This window comes from Lipotes vexillifer, unplaced genomic scaffold, assembly GCF_000442215.2.
Source record: "Lipotes vexillifer unplaced genomic scaffold, Lipotes_vexillifer_v1.1 scaffold1129, whole genome shotgun sequence".
NCBI classification, from domain to species: Eukaryota; Metazoa; Chordata; class Mammalia; order Artiodactyla; family Lipotidae; genus Lipotes; species Lipotes vexillifer.
Genome location: NW_006789022.1, coordinates 522,252 through 535,873, shown reverse-complemented (window position 1 = coordinate 535,873; position 13,622 = coordinate 522,252). Strand labels below are relative to the sequence as shown.

At 60.4% G+C, this 13,622-nt stretch overlaps 2 protein-coding genes across 2 annotated transcripts in view; both read right to left on the bottom strand.

The window, feature by feature from the left end:
* Positions 1 to 3,807: 3,807 nt before the first annotated feature.
* RIN1 (Ras and Rab interactor 1) lies at positions 3,808 to 9,517 on the bottom strand. The gene is made up of 10 exons (XM_007461950.1): positions 9,287 to 9,517; positions 8,962 to 9,142; positions 8,750 to 8,864; positions 8,585 to 8,657; positions 8,362 to 8,453; positions 7,470 to 8,207; positions 6,586 to 6,891; positions 6,151 to 6,282; positions 5,874 to 6,025; positions 3,808 to 4,943 (listed from the first exon to the last, which is right to left on the bottom strand). The coding sequence occupies exons 1-10, from the start codon at positions 9,370 to 9,372 to the stop codon at positions 4,458 to 4,460; spliced, it is 2,361 nt and encodes a 786-aa protein (XP_007462012.1). The 5' UTR covers positions 9,373 to 9,517; the 3' UTR covers positions 3,808 to 4,457.
* Positions 9,518 to 10,380: 863 nt separating this feature from the next.
* The window catches only part of BRMS1 (BRMS1 transcriptional repressor and anoikis regulator), a 7,353-nt gene continuing 4,111 nt past the window's right edge, over positions 10,381 to 13,622 (bottom strand). Inside the window, exons 7-10 of the mRNA XM_007461949.1 lie at positions 13,201 to 13,293; positions 11,998 to 12,062; positions 11,457 to 11,496; positions 10,381 to 10,943 (exon numbers count right to left, since the gene is read on the bottom strand). Of these exons, the coding sequence (XP_007462011.1) occupies positions 10,936 to 10,943; positions 11,457 to 11,496; positions 11,998 to 12,062; positions 13,201 to 13,293 (206 nt within the window). The 3' untranslated portion in view covers positions 10,381 to 10,935. The remainder of the gene's footprint in view (positions 10,944 to 11,456; positions 11,497 to 11,997; positions 12,063 to 13,200; positions 13,294 to 13,622) is intronic.

The window sequence follows — 13,622 nt, the reverse complement described above, 5'->3', positions numbered from 1 at the left end:
CAGCAGGAAAACATCCCTGGCGCTGGGACAGGCGCACGTTCTCAGCTCTCTGGCAGAGGTCTTGCCTGGCAGGGCAGCGAGGGTCTGTAACCCTGTCGGCCCCGACTGGGCCAGGCTGGTCCAGCCCCTCGAGGCCTCTGGGGGCCACTCGGGCTGCCTGCCCCAGGGCCCAAGGGGCCAAGATGGCCGTGAAGGTTACCCCACCCCTGCCCCCCACCCTTGGCCTAACCCCTGCTAAAGACACCCAGCTGCTGGGGCCGGGAAGGCACGGGGTCAGGGGCCCAGGCCATGGGCGGGGTGGGCGGGAGGGACTGATTGTCTCATCCTGCGACTCAGATCTGTGTCTTAAGCCCCTCCCAGGAGCCAGACCCAGCAGACACCCCTTCAGCCTGGGCCATCCCCTCGGGAAGCCCCCCTCCCAGACCAGAGGCTTGCTCTGGACCCAAGACCCTCTGGTCTGAAGCCCACCCAGGCCTCCAAAGCCCCTGCCCCTGGACCAGTCCCCCCGCCCCCCTTCCCCAGGCACTTCCCGTGAATCACTCAGGCTGGAATCTGATGAGCTCAGGCCTCCCCGCCCAGTGCTGCCGGCCTCTGCCTTCTGCCTGGCCAGTGGGGTCACCACGCCCCCACGAGGGTCTTCTCAGCAACTCCGAGCCCCCACCAGGGTCCACCATGGGGTGGGGTAGCTGAGTGGTGGCAGGGATAGGCCACGGCAGGGGGTGAGATTAGTCAGGAGAAGGACTTGGACCTCTTTTGCATCATCAAATATACAAAAAAGTATGTGTGTCATTACGTTGTCTGTGTATCTCTGTGTGTGTCTGCACTTGTCTCTGAGTTTGTGTGTGTGTGTCTGCACTTCCACACCTGTGCAGCGTGGGAAGCAGCAGACGTGTCCGAGAGGGGGCCTTGGGTGTGTCAGCGGCAGTCCTGCAGGGGTAGGTGTAAGCGTGCCATGGGAGTCCTTGTGGAGCAGGTCACCACATGTCTCTGTGTTGGCCTGTCTCCATGTATGTGTGTCAGGGTGTCACATTCTGAACCCGAGAGGGAGAGTGTGAGGGATTTTTTGAGTTTGCAGATCTAGGGATGTCTGCGTCAGGGTGTGGCTCAGAGGAGGGGTCAATGTGTGTCACTGTGTCCCATCCTGCAGGGCATGAATGGCTAACAGTGTCAGGGTGTCCTAACACTCTGGGTGTTCCTGTTAAGGGTGGCGGTGCTCAGGCTTCACTGTAGGTAACCCTGGCAGGGCAGGGTGTCACACAGCCTGTGTGCAAATGTGAGTCACGGTGTTTGCGTGTTAAGTTGTGGGCATGAAGGCGGTCACAAGGCCATGGCGGGGAGTTAATTGCTTGGTGTTGAAGTTGAGTCAGGGTGTTGTGGGTCTCAATGACCGCTTTCCTCGCCACCCTGGCAGGGTCCTCTCTCAGGCCACCCCACAGGCCTGGCTCCTGAGCCTGCCTGGCCAGAGAGCCCTGGGGGCAAGAGGCCGCTCTCTCATTCCCTTCCCAACCTCCATTAGCAGGATCCCCATTCGCAGGATGGTCCCAGGGCCCTTCCTGGCACCAGGCCCCGCACAGGTCCTCTGAATGCCCTGGGTCCCCGGGTGGCCTCAGGAGAGAAGGGAACCTGGCATGTGACTGGGAGTGGGGCACACCCGCCCCCTGGTGGCAGCAATGGAGGATGTGCCGCCCCATGTCCCAAGCCATGGGATGAACAGTTAGGCTGAGTCTTCAATCACTCCATATATATTTACTACATGCCAGTTCCGGGCCAGGCATTGGTCTAGGCCCCCAAGATTCAGCAGGGAACAAGGCCGACTTGGCTCTGGCCTTCTAGTGAGGAAGACAGACAATAAACAAACTCACACAGGGAACTACTGTGAGGTGATAAGTGCAACATTTCCAAGTGAGGAAATGACTCTGCTGCTCCTCCAGAGATCCAAGCATCAGGGTTCCAGCCCTGCCCTGCAGCAGTGGATGCTGGAAATGGCACGGCACCTCTCAGAGCCCTGACTTCCTCTTCCAGAAGGCCAAAGGTGGAAGGCAGTAGTGGGAGTGGGGGGGTGGGCAGTACAGAGTCCGAGCGCACAGTAGGCTGTTACTGCCCAGATCACAGCTGTCTCCCTCTGGCTGGGGCTGCGGGTGCTTGGTCCATACGGACACAACAGATTGCTGAGTGGATGAGTAAACAACTCCTTCTGTTTTGGAGGATTGCAGAATCCGAAGCTCCACGGAACCTGGTGTCTGAGTCCTCTGCCCTGTAACAAGCCACTTTGCCTGAGCAAGCCTCAGTTTCCTCATCTATAAAATGGGGACAATAAGATCAGTTCTAGACCAGCCTGTCATTGCCTGCCCTGCCTGGAGCCCCAACCCCTGTCTCATGACCCTTGGTCATGTTGATTTATCTGGCCGGGACCCCTAACCCATCAGAATTTCTTCAGAAGGTAAACCAGAAGATTCAGGGAGCAGGCAGGGCCTGGCAGTGCTCCAGTGAGCCACTGCTGGGGGCATGCTGAATTCTCAGAGCCAGGAATTAAGACTGAGCATGGGAAGGAGGTGGGAAGGGCTTGCAGAGGCCCCCTCGCTGGGGCCCAGAAGCCTCAGCCAGTCCTAGTCCCCATGAGACCAGCTCTTCATCCGGCCCTGGGGTTCTCTGAACACCCCCTGCAACCATTCCAGGTCCTTCCTCTGAGACTGAACTTGAGACATCCTGTGTTTGGTTCCCAGAACCCAGCCCTCCCTTCACCTCCCACCCCACTGCCCTTCGCTCTTAGTTATCAAACTTCAATTAGTGGACAATATTTATTGAGCGCCTGTGGAGTGCCCAGCACTGTACAGGGCACTCGGGTGGGTGCGGGACTGGGGGGGACATACAAAAGAGTGAAGGGAGACTCCCCACCAGCGAGAAGCTTGTGGGGGGCGGGTAGAAGTGAGGGAAGTTAGTGCTGCTGATGGCCTAGTGAGAAATTTGGGAGCCCTGCAACCTGGGCTGTATCTGGAGGGTCTGAAATCCCAATGTCCAGGATTTCTACCTTCCAGCTGTCATGTCTGACATATGAGCCGATGTCCCTTTGTGCTCAGTGTCTGAGAGAGCACCTCAGAGACTGGCTAGGGTCCTCCTTCCACCAGGGGCTAGTTCCTTCCCAGGGAGTGGTCCCCTGAGGCTGGCCTCATTCAGACCCCTGACTCCAAGACAGCTGAGGGCCAGAGGTCTTGGCCCTGGCACTGTCCCCAAGTTGCCTGGCAGCTGCCAGACTGCAAACCCCGTGACCACCTACACTGTCGCTGCCCTGGAGCTGCGTTCGTCCATCAGGTCACCCTCTCAGCAGCTTCCTGAGCCATGTGCACCCCCTTGTGGTTGTTGCTGGTATTTTCTTTGCTCATTTGTTGCCTGATCTGGGCCTCCCTTTGGGGTCTACTGGACCTTGAGGGTTAATTTACTGGTGGTTTAGAACACAAGGAGTAGCTGGAACCTGACCCCTGGTTTGGGTGTGGGTATCCCAATGGCCTCCTGTGTGGTGTCTTAGGAGTCACTTTCCCAAGCCTCAGTGAGTTAAAAGCCAGGCCCTGTGTCCCATAAAGCTCTTGTGAGGTCCCAGAGAGTCAAGGGCAGAGATGATTTCCGAATCCTCACCTCACTTCAGAAGCCTGTCTCCTCTGTCCCATTCCTTTGGGACATCACAGTGCCTGGGAGGACTTCCCATCTTTGGGAAAGACCAGAACATGGGTGTTCTCTCAGCTGGACCCAACCCAGTCCCCAGGGCTGCCTGGAGAGCCTCTCCCTTCCGTGAGAGTGAAGAACAGACCCTTGGAGAGGTGTGTGTATGTGTGTTGCTAGCATCCAACCTCCTTCCCTCCCCTTTCCCCTAGTCTGAGCTCTGCTTTGCCACAAAACCATCCATTCTGACCCATGGAAGACTTCTGGGAGAAGGTAGGGCAGTAGTAGCACCCCAACTTCACAGATGAGGACACTGATGTTTGGAGGTGCTCGGCCTCCAGGTGGTCTGGGCAGCACTGGGCCCCGACATCTTGCTGCCTCCCCAAATCCTCCTGACACCCAGGAGTGGGTGGGGCCTTTCAGGGCCTTGAAGCCCCACCCTCCACTGCCAGAGGTCGGGCCCCTGTTGGATGTGTCCCCTGTCGGGCACACTCACCACTGCGGGACGGCTGGCCTCCGGCTGGGGGAGAAGGATGAGAGGCCAAGGGGCCTTAGGCCCTTCGTCTGGGGCCCCCCCAAAACCCCCTGCGCTTTACTTCAGTGCCCAGATGTGGCCAGTCCAGGCACCTCCCAGCAGGTGTGATCAGAGGGCTAGACAGTCAGAGGAGGTGGCAGACACGGAGCGGCCCGGGGTGGGGAAGACTAGGGGGCTGTGCCTTGGCCAGTGGGGCGGATGGCTCTGAAAGGCCTTCCCAGCAGGCTCGGAGTTTTCTGCCCCAAATGGCCCTTCTGCCCACTCCCAGCTACTCCTCTGCTGCCTGGCTTCCCTCAGCCTCTGGCCCCCTTGGCTGAGCAGGGCCTCCCCTGGCCTGGTCCTCGCCCCCCTCGGCCATCGTCTCAGACTCTCCCCTGCTGTCCCTGGGACTGGCTTTGACCTTGGTGTCCCCATCTCCCCGGCCCCCTTTCTCCTGCTCCCTGCCCTCTGCCTCTGGCCTCCCACTGCCCTCCTCTGTGGTAGCCCCCGGGGAGGCGCCCTGGGTCTTGCGCCACTCTGTCCGGCGATAGACGAGGTAGCCGGTGGTGGGGAGCTGGTGGGCCAGGGCTCCGGGGGGCAGGTGGTGGTAGTCCTCCTCCTTGTATAGGAAGAGGCCGAAAGTGTCAGGCTGGGTCACCCGGAACTTGGTGGCACAGAGCTTATTCAGCATGGCAATCGAGGCCCCTGGGGGCATGGCTAGCGTCTTGGAGGTACAGCCACTGCTGGGGTCCTGATAGGCTACGCGGAGGAGGTGCTGTGCAGGAGAAGCAAAATCAAGAACTCAGTCCTGCCTGGTGCAAATCTGGCTGCAAAGCTTGAGGTCTCAGTAGAAGCTCTGCAGGAACAGGGCTGGGATGGTACATATCCAGTGGTAGAACCAGTGGCAAAAGCTTTTTGAATAAGGTGAGCTCTGAGCAGGGGCTCTGAGGAAGGGAGGGACGTGCTTGGGCTAGCGGGTCACAGCTGCAGGCTCGAAGGACGCCCCAGCAGGCCTCTACAGCCTAACAATCCTACTCAGGTGGAGATTACTCTGCGCCCTCAGCACTTGTCCTGAATTAACCCATTTCATCCAAATATCAACCCCAGGAGGTAGATACTATTACCCCATTTTATAGACAAGAAAATTGAGGCACAAAGAGGTTATATAACTTGCCCAAGCTCCCAGAGCCAAAAAGCAGCAGAGCCAGCATTTGGATCCAGGATCTGGCTATCAAATCTGGACTCTTAGCCAAGGCTAGAAAGGGTCCCTTGACTGGATGGAAGGAGGGTGAAGGGCAGAGATGCTGTTTGGCTCTGAGGACACCACACCTGAGCCCAGATGGGAGGGTATGGGGGTCACGGGCTGGAAGCCTGAGTCCAGTTTGGGGCCAGAAGCCAGGATCTGCCTGTGTCCCTTTCCCTCCCCATGTCATGTCTCAGTTTCCTCATCTGTAAAATGGGGATAATAATGATCCCACTTCAGAGTTTCTGTGAAGATTCAAGGCTGGGCCGCCAGAGCACTGAGCACAGTGCCGGCTCGTGGAACGCAGCCTCCAGAAAGGCTGGCTCGGACGTGTGTTGCGCACGGGGGGTGATGCAGGACTGGCCTTTCCCCTTCCCCCTCCTTTCCTGGGTCTCACTGGGGAAAGGACAGGGCTGCGCCAGACAATGCCAGACTCCCCCCAGAGTTGGCCAGTCCTGTTACCTGGAAGCTGTGGGTGGCGGGCAGGCGGCGCTGCTCCCAGAGGTTGAGGGAGGACTGCAGTTCCTGCGAAGGGCTCAGCGGGAGGGTGTGGGCCTCGTTCAGGCCACTCAGCAGGACCAGGCTGGCCGAGAGGCTGGTCAGGTAGTAGCCACCTGGGACACAAGGGGAGGAATGCGGCTCAGGCTGGGCGTGAGTGACCTGCTCCTTCCGCCTCCTCTGCTCAGTCAGGGCGCCCCAGCCCCACCCAGACAAAAGGGGCGTGTGTGGGGTTCCTCACCCTCTCCAGTGAGCAAGGCAGGCTCCAGCAGCTCTGACATGTACTCGGCCTCCAGCAGCAGCTCAGGAAGGTCGCACTGGGCCAGGACGAGGCTCAGCAGTGGGAGGAATTCATCGGCCCCTGCACCCTCCCCTGTGGGTGGTGGAGGAGGAAGTTTCAGGCTTCTCTGGGGCCCCAGGGTCAGAATCCACTAGTTGTCTTAGATAAGGACCCTCCCCTCCTCCTGCCAGGCCTTGGGCATTGTGGTTTCTATGGCAACCAGGGGGCAAGGCCTGGGGAGTGGATGCTCTGCTTTCTGGGCCACAGTTTTACCATCTGTGAAATGGGAGGGTTGGGCCCCTTTTTTTTTTTTTTCCCCCTCCCTGCTGTGCCATTCCTGGAGCCTCTGCCTCTGACTTGGCAGGGGCCAGTGGGAGGTGGTGGGAGGGGGCATACCTGCCTGGGTCCTCAAGGCTGTGTAGAGCAGCTTGCAGGCCTGCAGGAGCCGCTTGACCTGGGCGCTGGGTGAGTAGGCACGAAGTAGCTGCAGTAGCTTCTGGCGCACCTGTTCCATCTCTACTGGGGAGGGCAGGCTTAAGTGGGACCCGAAGGCTCTGGGGCCCTGGGCCCGGGCCAGGCAGAAGCCTTCAGCCAGGCGGCCCAGGGAGCCGTTGGCGGAAAGACGGCGCCGCAAGCGGGCCACCAGGATGGGCCGGAGAGGCTTGAGCACGGAGTGATGCAGCGACTTCTCCAGGACGCATTCTGCGGGGGAGAGGTAGGCAGGGGTCAGGGGAACCAGGGGAGCAGAGTCCCTGGGAGGAAAGGCATGATCAGGAGAGGGGAGGGATGAAAAAGAGGAGGAACCTTGGGACTTCCCTGGTGGCGCAGTGGTTAAGAATCCACCTGCCAATGTAGGGGACACAGGTTCGATCCCTGGTCTGGGAAGATCCCACATGCCGCGGAGCAACTAAGCCCGTGTGCGACAACTACTGAGCCTGTGCGCCACAACTACTGAAGCCCGTAAGCCTAGAGCCCATGCTCTGCAACAAGAGAAGCCACCACAATGAGAAGCCTGCTCACCACAACAAAGAGAAGCCCCTGCTCGCCGCAGCTACAGAAAGCCGCGTTCAGCAACGAAGACCCAACGCGGCCAAAAATAAAATAAATAATAAATTAAAAAAAGATTTGGAAACTTGGTGACAGGGAGGCAGGCGGTGGACAGAATTTGCTTGAATGGTGGTGAGACAAGGTGGGTTTGTAAAGCTGCAGAACAGACTGAGAGACAGACTGGCAGTGTGCGGAGGCAGAGAGAGTGGCAGAGCCCCGGGCTGGAGTCTCACCCAGCCTTTCTGGTGGCAGCAGCTTCTCCGGGCCCAGCTCCGCGCTCAGCATGGCTCGGGCCCGGCTCAGCGCCTCCCGGATGCCCTGCAGCTCCTGGGTCTCAGGGCCGGCCCGCACCTGGGTCAGTAGGTCCTGCACCAGCTGGCCCACGGCTGTGTGTCGGTCCTGCATCAGCGCTGCGGCTGCCCGGCCCACCTGCCGCTCGGGCGCCAGCAGGGAGCAGAAGGCAGCGCTCATGGACCGAAGCAGGGGCCGCCGGCGGCCCAGGCGGGGTGAGGTTGCTGGGCTCCCCTGGGACCCTGGCACCCCCTCCTCCTCTGAGCTGCTGGGGGAGCCGCAATCCACCTCCTGGAGGGAAGGCAGGGGCGGGAGGCTGGGGCCGGTGCCCCCTGGCACACGGTACCCCACTGAGCTCTCCCTCCGCAGCAGCTGGCGAGAGGGCAACCTTTCTGTCTGGTTGGGGGCTGTCCCTGGCAGCACTGGGACTGGGGGAGGCGGCACAGCTGGTGGAGACAGGGGGCTGGAGGTCTCTGTGGACACACGCACTTTGAAGCTCCTCTTGAATTTCTCCCGCTTGGTGGGGCCCAGGTCCCCTGGGAACAAGGGGTTGAAGAAACACAAGGCAGCTCCAGTGCCCTGGTCCAGCTCTTGTGGGGACCGGGGCTTCAGCCTGGGCAGCAGTGGGCCTTCAGATGGGCCTGGCTGAGCCTTGGTGTTGAGGGAGGAGCTCCAGAACTCTAGGGAAGAGAAACAGGTTGGGACCTCTGGGGGTTCAGGGAGGGGGCCCAACCGAGGGAAAGGCACAGGCTTCAGGCTGTGTGCCCATGCCTTCCCTGTCCCTCTTGGCCTCAGCTTGTCCATCTGAGCAGCGGGTAGCAGGGGAGCCCTTACCAATGCCCAGATGGGAGATGGCTTCCAGCTCCTTGCGGGTGGCTGCCTGGCAGATGGCTCTGGGGAGCTGAAGCGGGAGGAGAAGAATGTCCCTGAGGAGCAAAAAGTCAGGAGTGAGGAAAGCTCCGGGCTGCGGGCACTGAGAGCATCTGCGTGGGAGGAGGACAGGGTATCCCAGGGAGCAGGGCCCCATGGACAGCGGGCGCCCTGCAGGCAGGCTCACCGGGTGTGGCAGTAGGCACAGATGAGCTGGACCAGGTCCAGGAACACAAGCTGTGAGCCTTCCAAGGAGACGCCTGAGAGACGGGAAGTGAGGTTGTTCTCTGGGGAACCCCGGTGCCCTGCCTTGATGGCTTCCAGCCCCTCCCGCCAGGCCGGTCCCTCTCACCCCCAGGGCTCTCCTGGATGTAGTGGCTGGAGACGAAGGAGGGGCCGCTGGCTTCGGGCAGCCGCATGCACAAGGCTTGGCACTGGCGAGTGTTAGATTTCCGTACCAGGAATGTCTGCGAGTCGACAGGGGTCGGAGGCTCAGGACCTCCGCGTCCAGCCCCTCTCCCTCCCACCCTCGGCCACCAGCCCCAGGGGTGGGGGAAGACTCACCCCGGGGAGCTCGGTCCTCAGCACGTGCAGCGCGGCCGCGGCGTTGGCCCGCAGCTGCAGCCACACGGGCCGGGTAAGCAGCAGGCGCTCCCGCAGGCTCACGGTGCGCCCGGGCTGCTGGGGCCCACCTGCTCGTGCCCCGCCGGCATCAGGCACATCGTACAGCGGGTCCTGGGCTGGCCTGGGGGCAGGCGCCAGACCTGAGCAGGGGGCCAGGGGCTGGGAACCTTGCCCAACCCTCTCCCCCTCCTTGCCCCAGGACAGACCCAGTTCTGTGGTCCCCCCGCCCCCTGCCCCACCGGGTTGCCCTTCCAACTTCACTAACTTTTCTCTCTCCAGGTGCCCAGGTGCGAAGCTGGTTGGGCTGGGGACTCCGAGAAGGCCTGCTCCAGACTCTCCAGGGGCTTCCATGGCTGGGAGATCCTTCGGTATCTCCGGGGACTCAGGAAGAGAATCCAGCCCCCAAGGCAAGAGCACTCACATTCCCAGTGGTGAGTAACACTTCCTGAGGGCGGTTCGCCCTGTCACAGCCGCCAGTTAACTCTTGTGTGTCCACTCAGCCCGGGCAGTGCCTGCTTCCTCTGTTCTGGGCCCAGCCTCTGGGGGCAGGGATCGTCTCCATGCAAGTGGCCCCCCGAGGGCCCCAGCTGTGGGGTTACCACCTCCACACAGTGCGTCCTGCAGCCTTGCCAGCCTCCTCGAATCATACAGGTGGGCAGGAAGGGGTTAAGCAGGGCCTATCTAGGTCCCCACAGGCCTCGCCTTCGGGGCACCTTTACATCTGTGGTCAACTGCTCATCTGTCCACCGTCTTGAGGTCAGCCTTGTGGGAGAGCGCCCCCTACAGGTCACCGATGACGCATTCCTGAGCTTAACTTGCGTTTTGGGATTTCAGGTTGCCGTGGAGAAAGGATGCTGTGTCTCCATGGAAACTAACCTCTTTGCTTAACTGAGGTTCTGGGGGTGGTTCTAACAGTCAGCGCTAAACAGGGGGGAGTCTGGCTGTGAGGTCGTCAGAACATGGCGCTGCTGCCAGCTGCCTCCCACGCACACAGGCTCTGCCAGCCTGCCTTGCCAATCTACCAAGTGACTGGGGCAGGTGCAGACATGATCCAGTCTCCAAGCACCGAGTACCCAGTCCTTGTCCCCACCCAAAGCCACGTGCTCTGCCTGTGCCACATGTTGCTTCAGACATTGCTCACCAGCACCAGGCAGTCCAGGGCCCAGCCCCCCACCGCTGGGGAGCAGGCGAGTGGGAGAACCCCCCTTCCCCAGGCTACACCCCAAGTCAGAGTGGGTAGGCTCCCGTTAGGCAGTGAGAAGAGGTACCAGGGACCCCAGAAGAGACTGCCTGTCACAAGCACTCTCCATAAGAGCCCTGATTCTCTTGCAAGGTAAATTAGACACACGCTGCTCACGCCAGAGTCCCAGAAAAGGTTTTAATTCCAGCCCCTGAAATCTGGGAGGCGGACACCAGGAACCGCCTTGAGAAGGAAGACCTGGGGAGCCTGCCTTCTCACCTCCAGCAACAGCCAGGACACAAAGGTCCCCCAAATATCATTTCTGGCCCAGAGTTCCCGTGAAGTGGGACCCAGCTCACTGGCTTGGTGACTAGGGAGCCGGGTCCAAGTCAGCAGAAAGGATGTTGCTTTGGCTTAAGATGAGACACATCTTCATCAGGAAGGGCACCGTGAAGGCTGACCTTCGGTGGGGGCAGGTGGTGGGCTGGCCGGGGATGGAGGAGACAGTGTTGCCTGGCTAAGGGAGCTCCAGGCCACAGTTGAACAGGGCCCCGAGGAGGGGCAGAGGAGGAGTCCAGACCAGTGGCGGCTGGAGGGGAGGGCCACGGCAGCACTGGAGGGCTGGCTGGGCAGATGCTGAGGGGCCTGTCAGTCTGCCTTTCTGCAGCAGGTAAGTTCAAATGCTGGGTTTGCTGCCAGCTGCTCCAAGGGCCCCCTGGCTGTGAACAGCAGGGTCAAGGTCCTGGGGGTACACAGGAAGGGAAAAATCACTGCAGGTGAGAGGATGCCGAACCAAGAGGGAAGCAGGCATTTCATATGGGGGACTGAGAGGAGTGGCCTCAGTCTGGCCCAGAGCAGGCAAGGCCAGGAGGGCACAGGTCCGCTCCACACCCCTGATTCCTGGGCCTCTCTGGTACTCTGCGCCCACCAGGCCGGCTGCTAGGGCTCAGCACTCCACCCTCCCTAACCAGAGCTGGCGGGGCGGGTCCATCACCTAGCCCCATTACCCACCCCCTGCCCTAGCTCCCACAATGCCCTCACACCCAGACCGTCCTGACTCTCTCAGGCCACTGATCTGACACAGACCCTGCCTCCCTCTGGGCTCCTTTCCTGGAAGCTGGGCTGGGGGAGGAAGAACAACACCGGTGGTTTGTGGGGTTTTTTGACCAGGGATCGAACGTGCGCCCCCTGCAGTGGAAGCGAGGAATCTTAACCACTGGACCGTCAGGGAAGTCCGGACCCTGCCGGTTCTTACCATCTGGTTTTCTCTTCTGAGGGGACACGGCTGCTCTTGCCTGGGTGGGTAAGAAGAAAACCCCCCTGAGAGCCTGCCTCCAGCTTGGCAAGTCCCCCTTCCACCATGAGCCTTTCTGGGGTGGAGGCGCTGCTGGGTCCGGGCTGCACTAGAGGGGTTGCCGGGGGATAAGACCCCTTCTAGGCAAAGGTTTGATGTGCTCTCCTGTCAGAGACTCAGGCAGCCCAGCTGCTTTCCCGCCTTCCTGCCCTCCCTTTACCCCCACACCCCATCAAAACCTGCCCTGCAACAAGGAAGGGGCTGATGTAGACTAGGGACTCCCTCCTCCAGAACAGCCTCAGGCCAAACGAGGCTTGTGGGCTCAAGCAATGCCAGGGAACCTGGGCTGAAGGCAGAGGGTGCCGAGGGCTGAGCAGAGAGCTTCCCAGGCCCTCAGGAAGCCCACACGTGGAGAGCCTGCAAAGACCAAAGCTGGCGTCTGGTTGGGGAGGGGGCGCTGCACTGCCAGCCCCCATCCTGATACAGGCAGCACCAGACCCACCTTTTTGATGGCTGTCCAGTCCTCCAGGATGTCGATCTCCTGCAGCATGTACACGATGTAAGGGCCTGCAATGGGGGTCAAGGAAGCAGGAAGCCTGGTGGAGGGGGCAGGTGACGGGCCTTGGCCCGGGAGCTCCAACACTCAGAAGACGTGGTGCTGTGGACAGCGGGGCAGGGAGCCGAGGACCTAGTTAAGAGCTCAGGCTCCACCTCCTACCTCTGGGCCCCCAGGTTCTCGGCAGGGTGAAGGGGTGGCATGGCTATGGCCTATTTCACCCACTCCATGGGGGCCTTCCAGCCTCAACCCTACTACTCCTCAGCTCCCCTCACCTCTTCTCCAGTCTCAGGGTCAGAAGGCCAAGGTCCATGCTCCCCACTCAGGGATCTGGCCCCTTTCTCCATCTACAAAGAGACTCTAGTCTCCTCTGTCCTGAAAACAACCCTCCTTCGGTCTCACACTCCCCTGTGGGGACCAGCCACTCTGTCCCCCTGATGTCTCCACACCCTCACCTCCCATTCACCCAAGTCTCTGCAGTCCAGATTCTTTCCTCCCTCCCTGCGTGAACCTGATTCTCACCACCAGGAGGTCAGTGCCCTGAGAATCTGGTTGCTGCAGGAATATGAGGGGTGGGGTGGGGTGCACAAGAGAATTCAATTCAACTCCGTGCTGCTGTGCCAGGAGGGAGGAAGGCACAGCAGGCCCTGGACCAAAGGGACGCACGCCTGGGGCGGGGCAGAGATGACCATGCCCAGATGGGAGGCAGGTGCCCCAGTTTAGGTACAGGGGTAATACCTAAATAGCCATTTCGGCGGGGAAACCAGGAGAGGCTTCGTGGAGGAAGTAACAACTGAGACGAGCACTGAGCAGGCACACAGGCAAAGGCAGCCGATAGGAGAATGGAAAGACAGCAAAGGCATGGGGGTCGGAAAGCCTGGGACATCATGGGAAAGCCAGAAGGGCCTCAAAGGAGATCTCACTCAGGAAATTATGGGGAAATCTCTGGATGGATGTTTCTATTTTTTTACGGTCCACACAGCCTAGGAGGACCCTGCAAAAAATCCCTGACGGCTGGCTTTGACTGGACATGGCCACAGGATGCCAGATGACCATAAATGAGTCTGGCATGCCTCTGTCTTCTGTGTCCCTCCACCCTCTCCACCCTGACCTCTCGCCCAGCTCAGGCCACCGTGGGGGAAAGGATACCGGAAACAAGAGGGGCCTTCTTCCTCTTGCTGGGCGGCACGGAGCCCCAGGTCTTCGAGCTGCCTCTGGCGTGCAGTTTGTCATCCCACCACTCTGTGCCCCAGACCATGGTCAGGATTGGGGTGCCGGCCATCCCAGGACGCCCCACCCCTGTAGCCTGCGTCCCTCACCCGGGCCAGGCCAGCCCTTCCCCATCACTCACGCCCCTACCCCAACCAGGGCAGTGCAGAGAAGCCTGGGCTTGGGGTTGGAAGCTGAGTTCAACCCTGGGAAAGAGGTCACCGTGATTTTGTGAGCCTCGCTTTCTTCATCTGTTTCATGGACAGGGGTACGATAATAATTCCTCCCTCCCCAGTGCCCTGTATGAACGTCGGCCTGTGGACATGGCACGTGCGTGTGTCAGAATGACACCCGTTCTGGAA

Coding starts and splice junctions, on each gene's coding strand:
- RIN1 (XM_007461950.1), bottom strand. CDS start 9,372: ATGGAAGCCCCTGGAGAGTCTGGAGCAGGCCTTCTCGGAGTCCCCAGC. Junction 9,143..9,286: donor GGGCACCTGGAGAGAGAAAA/GTTAGTGAAGTT, acceptor GCCTGCCCCCAG/GCCAGCCCAGGACCCGCTGT. Junction 8,658..8,749: donor CATCCAGGAGAGCCCTGGGG/GTGAGAGGGACC, acceptor CCCGTCTCTCAG/GCGTCTCCTTGGAAGGCTCA.